Source organism: Tachyglossus aculeatus, chromosome 19 (assembly GCF_015852505.1).
Source record: "Tachyglossus aculeatus isolate mTacAcu1 chromosome 19, mTacAcu1.pri, whole genome shotgun sequence".
NCBI lineage: Eukaryota > Metazoa > Chordata > Mammalia > Monotremata > Tachyglossidae > Tachyglossus > Tachyglossus aculeatus.
In genome coordinates, this window is record NC_052084.1 from 12,019,510 (window position 1) to 12,037,880 (window position 18,371).

At 43.9% G+C, this 18,371-nt stretch overlaps 1 protein-coding gene across 1 annotated transcript in view; it reads right to left on the minus strand.

Moving 5' to 3' along the window:
- Positions 1-18,371, minus strand: part of SMYD2 (SET and MYND domain containing 2) — a 48,663-nt gene that overhangs the window by 25,150 nt on the left and 5,142 nt on the right. The window contains exon 3 of the mRNA XM_038760850.1: positions 4,406-4,469. Coding sequence (XP_038616778.1) covers positions 4,406-4,469 — 64 coding nt within the window. The remainder of the gene's footprint in view (positions 1-4,405; positions 4,470-18,371) is intronic.

Here is an 18,371-nt window from a genome sequence, read left to right on the forward strand (position 1 = left end):
CCTTTCTCACGGCAACAGGATACAGGTGCGATGGAAGTGAAATCAACCCAAATCTTACGAGAGCCTGCATCTCCCAGCAGAAGTTTAGAAATGCAAACTCTCCCACAGCCAGAGAAGGGAGTTGGCCTCTTAGAACTGTCAAGAGCATTACAGGGTACTGCTTTCAAAGTAGCTTATCGAGACTCAATGGAACAAATGAGATTGTTAAACCAGGTGGAGGGAAAACCCTAATCTTTCAATCAGAACAATGCATTCAGAAGGAATAAAATTTAAAGAAGAAAAGGTATGTGGCCACTCAATTACTTTAGTTGTGCAAGTGAAAGCTTGCATTAGGTCCAAAAATTCCATAAAGTACTCACTGCTCTGAGTGTTACTTGTACTCAGAGATAAACACAGGCCTTTGCCTAATACCGCTGATACCTCCTCTCCTTGCTTTTGCTTCTTCTCATTACAAGAGGCTTGCATTATATCCCACACTTGAATTGGGCAAAGGCACATAAAAGATGGAATGAAAGCCAGTGGTAACCCAGAATCTACATATAAATGTGAAATGAAAATAAATGTACAAAGGGAGACATGATAAAATAGCTAAGCAATGTAATTTTGAACAGACTTAAATGATTAAATGTTTCCTTAGGTTGAATGTGGAATAAATTATTTGAAATCCATTCAGCCGTGCAGTTCTCTTCCAAAGGGAAACTAGAAATTGTTTTTCTTGTCAAAGTATCATAAATACCATTAAACAACTGAAATTCAGTTATCACACTGAAAAAAGTGTGATACATTTACCAATAAGTTTGAGCTGAACAGTGCAATCAAGACAAGGCATCACTTTCTAGAGGGAATATTGCTAAAAATATCAAAGAAACAGTATTTCAGAAACTATTTTAAGGATCAGAGTCCCAGTTTTGCCAGTATGTATGAAGCTAAACTCCAAACCCTGCGAAAGATGGTGTTCATCCCCACCTATCCCAAGCACTGGAACAAGAGCCAGCTTCCTGCCCTCAACACAGACCTGCGGAACCACGGAAAATGCTTTCCAAATACAATGGGGAAAGATGTAAGGCCGACTCCCTGGGAAGCTCAAAGCCCAGTTGCTAAAGAACCTTGCGCCCAAAGGGATTTGGAAAGAGCCTCTAGACAGTAAGCCCTGATCGACTCCCCCAGTTCCAAGCCTGTGATCCCAAACAGCTTAGGAATACTCCAGACTGGCTTTACCAAACAGATTCACATTCACATCCTCCTTCCCCAACTTCTGAAACAGTAAAGAAGTCCAGGGAAGGGCCAAGGAACGTGGCCTGCCAGGAAAGGATCACATCTTAGCCGGGAATCTTTTTTGGGGTGGTTACAATGCTTTGGCAGCTGGGATGGTTCTGTCCCCTGGATTGGGCAAAAACTGTATTTCAGGCTCAGGGACGCATCTGTCCATCCCAGAGAAAATACCACACTTCTTGCAGGTCTTTCCCAATTAACTTCTCAGCTCTCCCACTATATTCACCCTTTTGCCCTGCAACTGTCACTATCCTGCCTGGACTACTGCATTAACCTTCTTGCTGACCTCCTTGCCTCCTGTCTCTCACCACTTCACTATGTTGCCCCAAATATTTTTCTCAAAACCATTCAGTCCATGTCTCCCCACTGCCCAAGAACCTCCAAGTAGAGGCCCATCCTCTTCCATAACAAACTCCTTATCATCAACTTTAAAGCACTCAATCAGCTCACTCACTGCTACCAAACCTCACTGATTTCCTACTAAAGCCCAGCCACACAATTCACTCCTCTAGTACCAGTTTGTTCACTGGGCCTTAATCTCATCCACCTTACAGCTGACCCCTTTCTCAACTCTTCCCTCTGGCCAGCAACTCCCTCCCCTTTCAGATCCCACAGACCACCACTCTCCCCACCTTCAAAGTCTTATTAAAAATCACATCTCCTCCAAGAGGCCTTCTTCAATTAAATCTTCTTTTCCCCAATTCCTTCTCCATTCTGTGTTGCCTATACATCTGGACCTGTGTGCTTTAAGCACTTGATATCCATCTCACCCTCAGTCTCACAGCATTTATCAACAAACCCATAACTTATTTATACTGCACATCGTAAGCTCCTTGGGGACACGGAACATGTCTACCAACTTTCTTGTATTGTACTCTCCCAAGAGCTCAGTACAGTAAGTGCTCAGTAAATATGATTGATTGACTCAGTACTTCCCTAAGCATTTGGGTACTCACCCGAACTCCCACCCTCTCTCAGCCCTTATGGACCTATTTTTTTATAATGTGTTACTTTCCCTTCTCTGTAATTTTTTTAGGGTCTAGCTCCCCCACTAGATTATAAGCACCTTGAGTGCAAGAACCATGTCTACTCAATTCTACTGTACTCTCCAAAATGCTTAGTACAGTGCTCTGCATACCATAAATGCTCAAGAAATACCACTGATGGACTGCTTACTTCGAATTGCAGAAAATGGTTCAGGCCCTTTTCTTCAATTCTTTGGAGAGCAGCCTCACTTTCCACACTGCTCCAGCTGAGGAATGGCCTTGGGGAGACCTCATCAGACAATGCAGACCCTTAATCTGGGGAGGCTCAGCTGGGCTCCAGCTTGGATGCTAATGGGGGTGACTGGCCTCTGCTCCCCTTTAATCCCCTACCCCAACACTAGTCATTCACTTGGAATACTGAGAGATCCCAGCAGCATTACACCTTCCACTGCAAAGCAGAATGATTTCTTCTATAGCAAATCTACACTGATTCAAAAGGCTCCTACTGAACTGAATTAAACTGATGAAAACACAGAAGATTTGGGGATCGATCAAAAAGTAACCTCATTCAGCAAAATGTGCATCTTTTCCAAATAGTCTACCTGGATGGACATGAAAATATCCCACTCCTTGCAGGTTTCAAATGGAAATCACCGAATGGCACTTGTAACCTGAGTGTCGAGGGTCAGGACTGGAGATCAAAAGACCTGGGTTCTGCTCCCAGTTACACCACTGACCTTCAAGTCATTCATTCGATTACTACACACCTGATTGGTTCCATAACCAAACACTATAAAGCAACAAATCTGATAAATCATTTTTTGAAATAGTAATACCTTGAATGTGTAGACTGCGTTTATTTTTCCAAAGCCCTGTCCCAATAATTATTTCATTTTAACCTCCCAACATACCCAAGGTTGGTGTAATAATCCCGTTTTATAAATGAGGAAACAAGACTATAGACTGTAAACTTGTTATGGGCAGGGAATGTGTCTTATATTGTTGTATTGTACTCTCCCAAGTGTTTAGTACAGTGTTCTGCACATAGTAAGCGCTCAATATGATTGATTGGCTGAAGCTCACAGAGGTTCACTGACTTGCCTGAGGCCACCCAGCAGGCCAGTGGCAGAGGTTGGGACTAGACACAGGTCTTCTTACTTGCAGATCTGTGCTTTTTCCACTAAACCATTGTTCCAGAACTCATCAGTTTTGCCAAGCGTTCTGTCTCTGAGTACTAAAGGAGTACAAATAGGAAGGAATTGATAGACTGATCAATATAACACACCATAAGTCCCAACATTGGTAAGGAAGGTGTAAAGGTTAACAGTAGAGAAGTCACTCTGTCATCACCTGTCAACGAATGTGTATTCCAGGATTAGAAAGTTTCCTTACCAAGGTGTTCACTGGACCAAAGCAAACATCTTTTAATACACACATCATTAACCAAGAAAAAATTTGTCTCAGACACAATTATGTCCCATGGCAGATGGGGTTTGCGGGGGAGCCTGAGGCTACATGCTGGAAGTCTTGGTTCTAGTTCCAGCTCTGCTACTGCCCTTCCTCAGTTTCCCCTCCTCTTAAACAGGGATTACACTGTCTGCTCTTATGCAACTCACAGGCCTGTGGTGAGGAGAAATGAGAAAACTGATGGGAAAGCACTTTGGAAAAATAAAAATGCCAAATAAGTTGAAGTTCTTTTCACACTGTCATTTTTCTTCTCATTTCCTTCTCTACTGCCTGCACCTTCCCTGGCTGACCCACACACAGTAAGTTGTTAAGAATTAAGCAGCACTCCGCAGCTACGGGAGCCTATGAAGAAGGATACATCATTCTCTAAATCCAGTCAGAATTTGTGAAAATGGGAGCTCTGAAATGGCTCAAGAGCTTGGCTCTTGTGTAGCAAGGTGTGGGAAGGATGAAGCAGTCTCCAAGCTTCCAGACTGAACTCTGACCTCATTAGCTCATTGTGGGCAGGGAACATATCTACCAACTCTGTTGTATTGTTCTCTCCCAAACCTTTAGTACAGCGCTAAGCACACAGTAAGAGCTCAATAAGTAAATGGCATGATTGATTAGCATGGGTTTATGCCAAACCTGAAGTTTTAATGAAAACTCACCCTTTCCCTCCTCTTTGATTTTGCACTTACCTGACACTCCACATTGCAGTAAAATGCCTGCTTGCATCTCCCACACTTGGATAGACCTTCTTTCCTTAAAAAGAAAAGGGAAACATTAAGTTCCATTTTCACATTAACACCCATGTTCTAGTGGGGATGGTTGGAGAGGTATCAAACTGTCAAGTTTCTCACAAAATGATGAAAGTGGTTAGCTGACAGGATAGAGCCAAGAATAGCCACCATAATCATAAATGGCATTTCCCCAATTGAATTCAAGGAAGAGATTGAGTTTTCTGCTGGAAAATGGCTCCATTCTCCTCACTCAGAATAATCCTTCTCCTCACCTGTCTTCATTAAACTTGATCATTCCCCTAACTCAAAACAGAATTTTAAAAATTCACCTAACCAATGGGTCATGTCAGTAGCCAGGTTAGAACCCATTTGCTTCTGACACTCCAGCTATCCCCCAGGTCTCTGGACACTTAAAGCTAGAAAGAGACCTCAAAAGGTCATGCTGTCCATCAGGTAGGAGGAAGAGTAGCATTTATTGAGTGCCCACTTGGTGCTTGAGAGACCAGAATAACAGAGGGACCCATCCTCTGGCCACAGGAGTTTATACACCTCCCTGCTTACAGGCCCTTACTTTACTTACTATACTTAGTATTCTAAGTGCCTACTTACTATAGTAAGGACCAACTGGCTTCTTATTATTTACTTAAACAGCTCCAGAGAAAGAGAATCCCCACCTCCTTAGAAGTGCGACAGTCCAACAAAACCTTGATAAATTGATTATCAATCAATGGGATTTATTGAGTGATTACTATGGGTCTTCCCCCTCCCCTAAACACTCAAAAACTCTGCTGCTTTGTCAGTGCAGTAGTCACTGCACTACTCCCACAGAATCAAGGATGCCTTCAGAAAAATGTTTTCCTTAGAATGAAAACAGACCGTCTTTGCAGTTTTCAAGACAAGACTTTAGATTTGGGAAGAAGCAGACTGTGGAATGTGTGGGTGACAGGGCGGCAGGCCAAGGCAAAGCAAACCCCCAGATTGTGCACATTTAAGACATTTGGTAAGTGTGCTGAACCAACAGAATGGAATGTCAGGTCTTTGGCATCATGGCTGCCCCATGGGAGGACACCAAGTGGTACCTTACGGTTCAGTCCTGAAAGGGGTGAATTTGGGTTTGGCTCTGAGTTGCTGTGGGAACTTAACCCTAGCTGGCACCCAGGATTGTGGGACATTTAGAGGGAGGAACGAGATGGCACCTGTTTTGGGGTAGGGGGTCGGGGGAGAGGCCTTCGAGTGAAACTTTGAGACCACACAGGAACAGTTACTAAAAAAAAAAAAATTGAGCTGAAGCCGAGTGGCCTAGTGGAATGTGCAAAAGAGGACACATGAATTCTAATCCCAGCTACACCATTTGCCTGCGGTGTGACCTTACACAAGTCACTTAACCTCTCTGTGATTCAATTTCCTCATCTGTAAAATGGGGGATTAAATAGCTGTTCTCCCTCCTACTTAAACTGTAAGCCCTATCTGGGACAGGGACAGTGTCCAATCTGACACTGTATCAACAATAGTGCTTGACACATAGTAAGTGCTTAACAAATACCACTATTATTATTATTATTATTATTGTTGTTACATTGAGATCCCCTTGATTTAAGGAACATTGACAAAAGTGGATTTGGGCAGGCATGGGGTGTTAAATCTGGATTGCATTTAAGATTCTTTGGCTAAGAAGAGTCCTGGACTTTTAGAGCTATTAAGCTTGCCATTAAGAGTCTTTCTGTTTTGCTCTGTTTTCTAATTGCTGCTGGAAATGGAGTGTGTTGACTAGAATGAAGCTTCATATAATTTTCCAAGGAAGAGTTTCCTGAATTTCAAATGCCAGAAAACTCAATGTGGTGGCTATCAGTACAATGTATTTATTTACTGTTTAACTTCTACTGCAAAAATGGTAACAAATAATAATTTTTTGATGTCTGACATGTCTGGGTAATTAGGAGAACATTATGCAAAAACAAAAAAAAAGGGAAAAGAAAGAAAAGAAAGAAACTAATTATGTGCTCCAGTGGGCATGTCAACCCATTCCTGTGAAGGGGCTATAATAGCTGCTCTGCATTCACATGCGGGCCGCAGTTTCAAAAGCTGCAGATTACTAATAAAATCTCTGTAACAATATCACCCAGGAAAATTGTTAAATTGAACAAATGGAAAATAAATTGGTGAAGAGAACCCTCTATTCTGCCCTTGGATCTGTTCCTTATGGACATTTGATAGACTGTAAACTCATTTTAGGCAGGGACTGTGTCTACCAACTCCGTTGTACTCTCCTAAGCATTTAGTACAGTGCTCTGCACTCAGAAACTGCTCAATAAATACCACTGATTGATATTCACCCCACCCTCACACCCACAGCACTTAAATATACTTATATCCATAACTTATTTATATATATATATATACATATATATATATATATATATATATATTAAAGGTCTGTCTCCCCCTCTAGACTGTATGCTCATTGTGGGCAGAAAACGCATCTACCAACTGCCCTGTATTGTACTCTCCCAGGTGCTCAGTAGAGTGCTCTGCACACAGTAAACGTTCAAAAAACATCACTGATTGATTGCAGACCTAGTGCAGGGATGGTGGTTCAAAATGAGAGAGGGTAGAAAAGGGAGACAGACAGACAGACACTGATACCAACAGAGAGACGTGGCCAAAGAAAGATCGGTGAGACACAGAGAAAGAGTGGAGCCATCTGGGTTCTATTTTTCTCCAAACCCTGGACTCCATTGCTCACACCTTCCCTGGAGGACCCCTGGAGCCAAGCAGAAGCATGGATAAAGCAAGGGCCTGGGACTCAGAAGGACCTGGGTTCTAATTCAGGCTCTGCCACTCGTCTATGGTGTGACCTTGAGTGAGACACTTCACTTCTCTGTGCTTCAGTTACTTCATCTTTAAAATTCATTCATTCATTCAATTGTATTTATTGAGCACTTACTGTGTGAACAACATTGTACTAAACGCTTGGGAAGTACAAGTCGGCAACATATAGAGATGGTCCCTATCCAACAATGGGATTGTGAGCCCCATGTGGGACAGAGACTGTGTCCAACCTGATAATCCGGTATTTACCCTTAAATTTAGAACAGTGCCTGGCACATAATAAACAATTAACAAATATTAAAAAAGAGGCTGGGAGATATGGGGAGGCAGGGAGAGATAGGGGCCCGAGAACTAAGGAAAAAGAGCCCAAATTAGCAATATTGAGGGACACCTCTAACTCTTTCCCTCATCCCCCCTCCTCCAAATGTCAATTGATATTGAAGAAAAGAAAACAAGCCTAGAGATGACCAATTTTCTTTGCTTTGAAAACGGAACAACCAGGCAGACCAACGAGCTGAAAACATAATCAAGAATTGCAGCTAATTGACCCATTGCTGCAGCTGCTGATTCTTCAAGGAATCTTTACAAGGAATCTGATAGCACAAAAACTGTTCTCTTTCCCCATTAAAATGGGCTTCACCATGGAAGCCAATAATATTCACATGGGCCGGGTTTGCAATAATAATTGCTTTTAAATAAAGGTGGCAGCCGACATGAGGCATCCGCTCCGCTGAACAGAATTTGACCTAGCCAAATGATAGCAAGAGATAGCAGGGAGCCCAGCTGCACAACACAACTTAAACATACAATTAGAGACAATATATAAAACAAGGTTAAAATCCCACCAGTGAGATCGCTAACCTGATTTTAAAGGAAGGAGAGGAGGGGAAGAATAAGTTTTACTTTTTCCAGGAAAATGGGGAACGATGCACCTCTCTGGACACATCACGAGAATGGTTCCTTGCTCTGGGAGCACATGTCACGACCTGGAAGGAGCTGGAAGCTGAGATCTGTTAGACTGCGATCCCCAGGTGGGAAAGGACTGTGTCTGTTCTGATTGCATTTTATCTACCCCAACATTTAGCACAGTGCTTGACAACATCATTTAATCAATCCTTGGTATTTATTGAGCACTTATTGTGAACAGAGGACTGAACTACGTGCTTGGGAGAGAACTCTACAACAGATTTGGTGGACATGTTCCCTGCCCAAAGCAATCTTTAAATAAGTAAACGTGTAACAAATACAACAATTATTATTATTAACATTATCTACTAATTCCCTGATAATTGACCACACTACCTCAATTCTGTCATCCTGATCTGTATAATCCCAGGCCTGCTCTGGCCCACATGTGACTAGTTTCAGTTAAGCACCTTCCCATCAATCAATCCCTCAATCAATGGTATTTACAGAGCATTTTCCATGTGCAGAGCACTGTACTAAGCGCTTGGGAGATACAAAATCATTCCTGCTCTCCAGCCCTAATAACCTCAGTGAACCATACATTTGTAGGAGAACAGAGCCTGAGAAGCACAAGAGGCAGTGTAACCCAATGGAAAAAGCACAGGCCTGGGAGTCAGAAAATCTGGGTTCTAGTCCCTGCTTCACCGCCTGCCTGCTGTGTGACCTTGGCCAAGTCACTTAACTTCCCTGGGCTTCAGTTTCCTCATCTGTAAAATGGGGATTAAATACTTGTTTTTCCTCCTAACTAGACTCTGAGCTCCATATGGGCTAAGGGACTGTCTGATCTGATTATCTCGAATGGCCCTGTCCCGGTGCTTATACAGCACCTGGCTTAGAGGAAGCACTTAAATATCACCACTAGTATTACTAGTTACTGAACAGCAAAAGGGAGGCTAGGGGAATTCACCTACCACATCTCTAATAAAAAATTCCCTTCTAGCCTTCTAAATCAGCCGCTCAAGTGATTTCCCAGCCTACTCTCAGCGCAGTCCTGGAGGCTTGGCTGGTTGCTCGGCAGAGTGATCCCAGAAGCATCTCCTCTGCTGTCCCTCAACCCAGCTGTTCCTCTCAAAGATTGGATGGAGACAAGGAGATAATGAGCGCTTGTTCTCAGGGTGGTTCTTTATCTTTCAAAGCAGGAACAGGAGAGTGGAGAGTCCCTCCTCTTGGTGGCTTTCCAGGCAGAAGCAACAGACTCAAGATAACCTAAAAGCTTTCACTGGCAATTGCCTTCAGCAAGTGGATATTAATCACTGCTTACCTTTCAAGACCTCGGGGTACTTTACAGTCTTAAGAGACTCTTCAACCCTCATGAATGGGTTTTTTTTTATTATTTTGCTGAGGGAAGGGTGAAAAATCATTGTCTCCATTTGACTAAGGAAGCCTGTTCAGAGAGGAGAAATGGCTTTCACAGGGTGTTGCAGCCACATGGATCACCTTACCCTACAAAGCAGCCCTGACTTGTCAAATGCTTGGACTCCCTGCTGCTTTAATCCCCTTCATCTACCTCTTCCCAGACTCCTCTGTCAAATTCTCTCCTTCCCAGGCCCCCACGCCATTCCTCCCACTCAGAATCCTCCACCTGAACCCTGTCAAATGTCTTCCATTGGACTTCAAGACCTGAGCAGGGGTAGTTTTGGTGGGGAGGGTTTGTGGGGTTTCATTTGGTATTTGTTAAGCGCTTACTATGTGCCAGGCACTGTTCTAAACTCTGGGGTAGATACAAGATATTCAGGTTGGATACAGTCCCTTTCCCACACCGGGCTCACCATTTTAATCCCCATTTTACAGATGAGGTAAATGGGGCACAGAGAAGTGAAGTGGCTTGCCCAAGGTCACACAGCAGACAAGGGGCGAAGCCAGGATTAGAAGCCAGGTTCTTCTGACTCCCAAGCCCGTGTTCTATCCACTAGGCCATTATGCTTCTCAACTGGTTCTAGGGCTAATGGCTTGTGCAGGGTCACTCACACTACCTCATCCCTAACCTATACATTTCCAGATTGCAACAAGCAAGAAGGTGGGTAGGGGTGCAGTGTGATCTAGTGGAAAGAGCATGGGACTAAGTCCTAGTTCTGGCTCTACCACAACTCGGCAGTGAGGCCTTGGGCAGGTCACTCAACTTCTCTGTGTCTCGGTTTCCTCTTCTGTAAAACGGGGAATTAATATCTGTTCTCCCTCCTCAGACAGTGAGCCCCAGGTGAAACAAGGACTGTGTCTGATCTAATTGTACTGTATCTACTCCAGGGTTTAGTATGGTGCTTGCACATAGGCAGTGCTTGACAAATACCATAGTTACTATTCTTGCTAAGTGCATGTGCAGTCTTCATCCCCATTAGACAGCTACAGGTAGAGCCAAGACTAGTACCCAGGTTTCCTGATAGCCAGAGCAGGGCTCTTTCCACTGAACTGGTAGCAGGGCTACAAATAACCACAAACTAGTGACTAAAATATAAAATCATATAAAAGACCCTTAAGAACCTCATCAGTTGAAATATATAGTTGACAGAAATGTTAAATGCAAAGGCAGACACTTGCAACACCTTCTATCCCTAAATGAGAGCCTGGGAGGGACACAGCATAGCTACAGAGTCAGCAGCTCTCCAGAGCCCTTGTTTAAAGTACATATTATACACTATTTATTCATATTAATGGCTGTCTCCCCCTCTAGACTGTAAACTCATTGTGGGCAGAGAATATGTCCACTAATTCTGCTGTATTGTACTCTCCCAAGAGCTTAGTACAGTGCTCTGCAAATAAGTACTCAGTAAAAGTGCTCGACCAGTTGCCTGCTGTGTGAATTTGGGCAAGTCCTGTTACTCCTCTTTGCCTAGTTTCCTTATCAATAAATGGGATCTAAATATCTGTTCTCCCTCCTATATGGATTGTGAGCCCCATGTGGAACACGGAATGTAACTGACCTGATTATCTTGTAACTCCCCCAGCACTTAGTACTGTACATTCAATCATATTTGTTGAGCGCTTACTGTGTGCAGAGCACTGTACTAAGCGCTTGGGAAGTACAAGTTGGCAACATATAGAGACGGTCCCTACCCAACAGCGGGCTCACAGTCTAGAAGGGGGAGACAGACAACAAAACAAAATATATTAACAAAATAAAATAAATAGAATAAATATGTACAAATAAAATAGAGTAATAAATACGTACAAACATATATACATATATACAGGTGCTGTGGGGAGGGGAAGGAGGTAAGGCGGAGGGGATGGGGAGGGAAAGGAGGGGGAAAGGAAGGAGGGGGCTCAGTCTGGGAAGGCCTCCTGGAGGAGGTGTGCTCTCAGTAGGACTTTGAAGGGAGGAAGAGAGCTAGCTTGGCGGATGTGCGGAGGGAGGGCTTTCCAGGCCAGGGGGACAGTGCTTGGCACAGAGTAAGCACTGGAATGCCACAATTATTATTACATAATAGCAGGACTCCGTTTTCAATTTTGCTTTCTTTCCCCTTCCTGATGATGGCCGCTACTTGGGTAACTTTTACAAGACCATAAACCCGAATGGAGGAAAATAACTTATTCTTTTAAAAGAGGGCCATATCAATGCTCTGAGTTAATGTAATTCAACAGCTCAATAAGAAATATCTAAAATATAACTAAAAAGTACAGTTTTAAAAAATTGATCATTTGAAGACTGAACAATGCAAGGGATACCTTACAAACTATTTACAGCCTCTACAGCATAATGAGATGAGGTTGTGTAAATCGTAATAGTATCACTTGTCTCAAAGCATGCAAATGACAAGCAAAAACAAATTTGGTCAAGTCAGATTCAATGCCGAATTGAAATCCCCAAAACAAAGTAGCAACATGAACCTCACAAGCTCCATTTTTGAGTCATTACATTATATTATGACAAGCCTAAATAAGGGAGTTATTCTATATCCATAGCAAAGGAGAGGTGATGATTAATATAAAAGGAAACAAACAAGGGGAAATAGGAAGGTTTTGAGGTAAAAACCTTACAATTCTTTGCAATTCTTATAATTTTCCCCACATTCAAATGTGTTTCACAGACCCCATGAGTTCTACGCTCCAACCAGATTTGAATGTTACTCGAGTCCCAGAAGCAGCCAAGTCACAGTACTTTTTTTCACCAAGAACTCCAAAGTTGCTAAGCCTATTTTTAAAAATCTAGTCTGCAATCTCACATAGTATGAGACTTCCAATGGATTCCCTATGAGGGGACTTGGACTCCTGCAATGTAAATTCTCTTTCAAAACTCCACCTTTTGGGTCCCTCAATAGCAAGGAGTGATCCACATCATTGGCCCAGTGGAAAGAGCATAGCTCTGGAAATCAGACATCTGGGTTCCAGTCACAGTTCTGCCTGCAGTTAGCTAATGTGGGCAAAGATTGCACAAGTGCTTTGCTGTTCCCCTGCCTATCTACTTGTTCACTGCACTCCATGCCCCAGAGCAAACACTACTGATTTATACACGGGAGTGTGCATGGTACTGCACCCATCACTAGCACTATAATCAATTCCTCTAAGCAGGCTCATCTGTCATTCCTGGCAGGAGACACCATCCAATTTCCCAAACTGAAAGGTGTGGCCTAGTAGTCACGGGCCTGGGAGGCAAAGGACCTGGGTTGTAATTCCTGCTCTGCCATTTTCCTGTTGTGTGACCTTTGGCAAGTCACAACTTCTCTGTGCCTCAATGTCCTCAATAGTAAAATGGGGATTCAAAACCTGTCCTCCCTCCTGTCATTGCACCCTATGTGGGACAGGGACTGTGTCCAACCTGTTTAATTTGTATCTACCACAGAGCTTAGAACAGCGTTTGACACATAATAAGCATTTAACAAATATCATTATTATCTTGTACTCTTTGGGTAGTGGGCAAGGGTTTGTCTTGGGTGGTGGTTTTGACTTCTCAGTAAAATTCATCTTGGGATCTACTCTCACTCTTTCCCTTTATTTTATCTGTAATGGGTTCCAAAAGTGTTTCCCAAATTCAGAAGCCATGTGTTTCTATCACTTCTGACATCCACTGTTTGGAGTTATATGAGAAGCTACATTCCGTGAGCATGAAACAGCGGTGTGATCAGATACCAAAGATATCTGGAGCCCTAAAATGGCCATTTGCCACATCTGCGAGAATTCTCCTGCTGATTATGGGACATAGCCATTCTCTCACTTTGTCTGGAATCTGCTCTCCCCTGATCACAAGGAGGATACTGTTTTCCTCGCCACCACCACCTCCTCCTCTTCTCTTCCATGATCCAACTATTTCATATTAAAATGCCGCATCTGTTAAAAACATCTTGGTAGCAATAGGACTTTCAAGGCAGTCAAGAGATGGCAATTGTCCTGGAAGACTTTGCAGCTGTGCAAAGTTTTTTATATTTATTTTTGCCTTTCCTTACGTGTCTGTCCCTAACCCCTGTCGCCCCCTCGCCCCCTATTCTACCTGCCTGTTGGGGGCCAGGGACATATCTATCTCACTCAGGTATTTCTATCCCAGAGTTTAGTACAGTGCTTTGCAAAAAGTGCTTAATAAACAGGATTACTACTGCTACTAAGGTGGGAGCTGCCGCAGAAGCTACTGAGCCAGAAGCCTTGTGAAAGGCCACTTCGCTCCTTCCAGTCTCAACCAGGGAGTGCTCAATCAATCAATCATATTTATTGAGCACTTACTATGTGCAGAGCACAGTACTAAGTGCTTGGGTGAGTACAATATAACACAGCTGGCAGACATTCCCTTCCCCCATCAAGCTTACAATCTAGAGTCCTCAGGGTGAGATCCTTGAATGAAGTCTCATCTTTTCATCTATACTAAATGACACCTTTTAAATGACCCACTAGATTGTAAACTTCTTGAAGGCGGGGAATCATATTGTCATGGGTTCAAATCTTAGCTCCGCCAATTATCAGCTGTGTGACTTTGGGCAAGTCACTTGACTTCTCTGTGCCTCAGTTCCTTCATCTGTAAAATAGGGATTAAGACTGTGAGACCCCGGTGGGACAACCTGATCACCTTGTAACCTCCCCAGTGCTTAGAACTGTGCTTTGCACATAGTAAGCACTTAATAAATGCCATTATTATTATTTATTTATTATAGCTGCCTTTTAGATTATGAGTCCCATGAGGGACAGGACCCTTGTCAGGACCCTTGTCTAATTCCCACCTATGTATTCTCTTAAGTGCTTAATAAACCCCATTACTACTACTGCCAACTCTTATCGTATTGTACTCTCCCAAGCACTTAGTACAGAGCTCCAGACACTGTAAGATCTTAATAAACACCCTTGATTGATTGATTGACTGACTGCCCGTGTGTTTCAGACCAGGCAAGTCAGACGCCCAGTCCTAAGCCACATATGCGGCTGCTATGTCAAGTACTCTCAGCCAACCACCAGCAGGTAAATAGAGGAAGACAGAGGTGGGCAGAGAAAGAAAGAAAAAGAAGGACAGTAAAGCAGAGGGAGAGAAAGAAAGAGGGTGGCACACACTCCTGCTGTTTCTCAGCTTAGAGGTGCTGCCAATAACAATAACTGTGGTATCCTTTAAGCACCTCGTGTATGCTAAGTACTGGGGTAGATTCAGAATGATCAGAAGGAACAGTAGTATGACTGTCTCTCAGGGTGGCCTCCATTTCTGGATGCCAGAAGGAAGCAGTGTGGTATGGTGGAAAGACACAGTGGGAGTCATAAGGTTGTGGGTTCTAATTCCGGCTCCACCACGTTTCTGATGCGTGACCTTGGGCAAGTTGTTTCACTTCTCTATGTCTCAGTTATCTCATCTGTAAAATGGGGACTAAGACTGTGGGCCCCATGTGGGGCAGTGACCTTGAGTGACTTGATTATCTTGAAACTACCCCAGTGCTTACTTAGTGCAGGACTTGGTACATAGTAAGTCCTTAAATACCATTATTATTACTATGTAATTCAGTTATATTGCTGTTCCTGGCTGCTTTTATGTCTCTTCTACTCCCATGCTCCCTTTGTGCTGATCTGAGCTATGAGGTTTGGATTATTTCTTTCATTTAGTCCTTGGTCTGGTCAGCTGCTGTCACGACCTTGTTTCCCGTTTCCCTCTCTGCCTCACTGCGCTCCTTCTCTGGCCTGCAGCCCTGCTTCCACACCCTGGCTGGAGCTGTAAGGATGAGGTCTGGGATGAAGTGAGATGGTAGGAAAAGAGTGATGGTCGCTAAATAGGGGATCCCTGCCTTTCTTCCTTTCCAGTCCCCATCTCTGTCCCCATGACTTTGGCTGGATTGCCAGATGAGTTGGTGGAGTGGTGGGGTTGGATGGAGGGTGGTGGTGGCAGCTGTTAAAGTGGCTCCTGGGATTGCCGGTGAAAGTGAGAGAGGAAAGCAGGATATTGGGGCAGTTCAGTGCAGAGGGCAAACAGCTATCAAGAGCCCGTTGTTGGGTAGGGACCGTCTCTATACGTTGCCACCTTGTACTTCCCAAGCGCTTAGTACAGTGCTCTGCACACAGTAAATGCTCAATAAATATGATTGAATGAATGAATGAATGAGGCACAGGGCAGTTAAGTGACTTGCCCAAGGTCACACAGGAAGCAAGGGGCAGAGTCAGAAGTAGAACCCAGATCTCTGCTCTTTCCTCTATACTATTTTTGACACTACGTCAGAGGTGGAGCTTAAAAATGATCAAGTCAACAAACAGTGAAGAATGCACCTTGGTTGCATGTATGGGGGTGGTGCTTGTGACCTGATCAGCAGATCCTAGAACTGGGGAGACCTTTCTCTACTTACAGGTTCTCAAAAGAAGGAAATGCATAAACCAAAGGGTAAACTCCAGCATCTGCTTTTTTTATCTATTTGAAGCTATGTGACATTTAGTATCTACTCTTTCTCTCCACACTTGGGGCAGACCAAACAAAACAATCCACATAACGCAAGGGTGGGCAGAATTTGATCCCAGAACCAATTGCAACCTGGCTCTGAGCCAGCAGCTTCCACCCAGAGCGCCCCTTTCCAGGCTCTGAGCCAGTGGTAGTTGTGACCTCAAGAACAATGGCCTCTGGGGTTATGCTTCCCTGTTTTTAGACACTCTCCCTTGCTGTTCCCCAAGGACAAGCAGCCAGCATGTCTCAACAACTGTCCAAACCTGTCTTCCAGGTTTCCAGATTTTGACATATGATGCATACGACATACATGACGTGAGGAGCAACATTGCCTAGTGGATAGAGCCCAGGCCTGGGAGTCAGAAGAACCTGAATTCTAATTCCAGCTCCACCACTTGTCTGCTGCATGATCTTGGGGAAGTCACTTCACTTCTTTGTGCCTCAATTACCTCATCTGTAAAATGGGGATGAAGATGGTGAGTCCCATGTGGGTCAGGGATTATGTCCAACCTGATAAACTTGTACCTACCACAGCGCTTAGTATAGTACCAGCCCCACAGCACTTATGTATATATCTGTAATTTTATTTATTTGTATTGATGTCTGTCTCTCCCACCCTAGACTGTAAGCTCAGAGAATGTGACTGTTTATTGTAATACTCTCCCAGGCACTTAGTACAGTGCTTTGCAGACAGTAAACGCTCAATATATATGACAATGAATGAATAGCACATGGTAAGCTCTTAACAAATACCAATTTTTTTTAAAGCCTGGTATTTCTTGTAAAGGGAGCACAACAGACCAAAAGGAGATCTAGGAATAGAACACAGGTCTCCTGATTCCCAGGCCCATTCTCTTTCCACTTAACCCACTCTTCCCTTAATCCACTGCTGCTTCTCCACACCCTCAAGGGGCCAAAAGGGAGCCCAAGGGGGCATGCCCTAGTAAACTGTGGGCTATTTGGAACTTCACAGTAACTCTGATCTATTACTCCTTCTGCTCTGGAGGAACATTTTGATTCCGGAAGAGCCTATTTCCCATTTTGCCAGAGCACTTTTTATGTTTGCTCTCCCTCAGGTCAGTAAATTGGTAGTGGAGAGGTATTACTGGATCCATTGTATTGATGGAGTAATGGAAAAAACAGAACTAGCTTAAGTTAGTTTGTGAAACAGCCAAGGGCAAACATGGGTCTTTCATCTTCCATACTAACCACAGACTGAATTTCACCTCGCAAAAGCAGACACCCAAGAATCCCAAAGAAAACAAGGGAAGATGAGTGAGAAGAGGGAAGCAAATGAAACTAAATGAGACTGTGGTCTAATGCGAACCAGGCAGGGGAGTTAAAAGACAGTTTGAAAGATTCTCCCTTATCTATTATGCTTAATTTTGGTTTTCGCTGAAATGTGTGTTTCGGTAGGAACTACGGTCTGAGCTGCAGGGGACATCTACTAGCAGCGTGCAGGAGCATACACACACTTTCATAGAACCAATGTGTTTGTTCACTACAAGCAAGTATGGGTGCCCCCACCCTCGGTGTGTGTACACATACTCACTGTGCACTGCAGAGGGGGAGGGAGAGGGAGAGAGGGAGAGGGAGAGAGAGAGAGAGTGTACACTCACATTTTGGTGTGGGTGGGTGTGTAATGCCCCCCACTCTTGACATGCCCGGGTGTGCTGGGCTATCAGCATGTGTGCTTTCTCACTTCTGCCCGCATGAGAAGCAGCATGGTATAATGGGTAGCGCAGGGGCCTGGGAGTTAGAAAGTCATGGGTGCTAATCCCGGCTCTGCCACTTGTCTGCTCTGTGACCTTGGGTAAGTCACTGCTTAGTGGAAAAAGCATGGGCCTGGGAATCAGGGAACGTGGGTTCTGATCCCGGTTCTGCCACTAGTCTGCTGTGTGACCTTAGGCAAACCACTTAGCTTCTCTGTGCCTCATTTACTTCATCTGTAAAATGGGGATTAAGACTGTGAGCCCAACGTGGGACAACCTGATTACCTTGTCTCTACCCCAACATTTAGAACAGTGCTTGGCACACAGTAAGCGCTTAACATATACCTTAATAATTATTATTATTCTCTGTGCCTAGTGACCTCATCTGTAAAATGGGGATTGAGACTGTGAGCTTCACGTGGGACAGGGACTGTATCCAGTCCGATTTGTTTTTATCTACCCCATCGCTTAGTAAGGTGCCTGGCACATAGTAAGCGCTTAACAAAAAACATTGAAAAAAAAAGGTGACTGGACGTTCGTAAAACACGCTCCCCCCCCCCCCCCCCCCCCCCCGTCCCAACCCAACAACGGG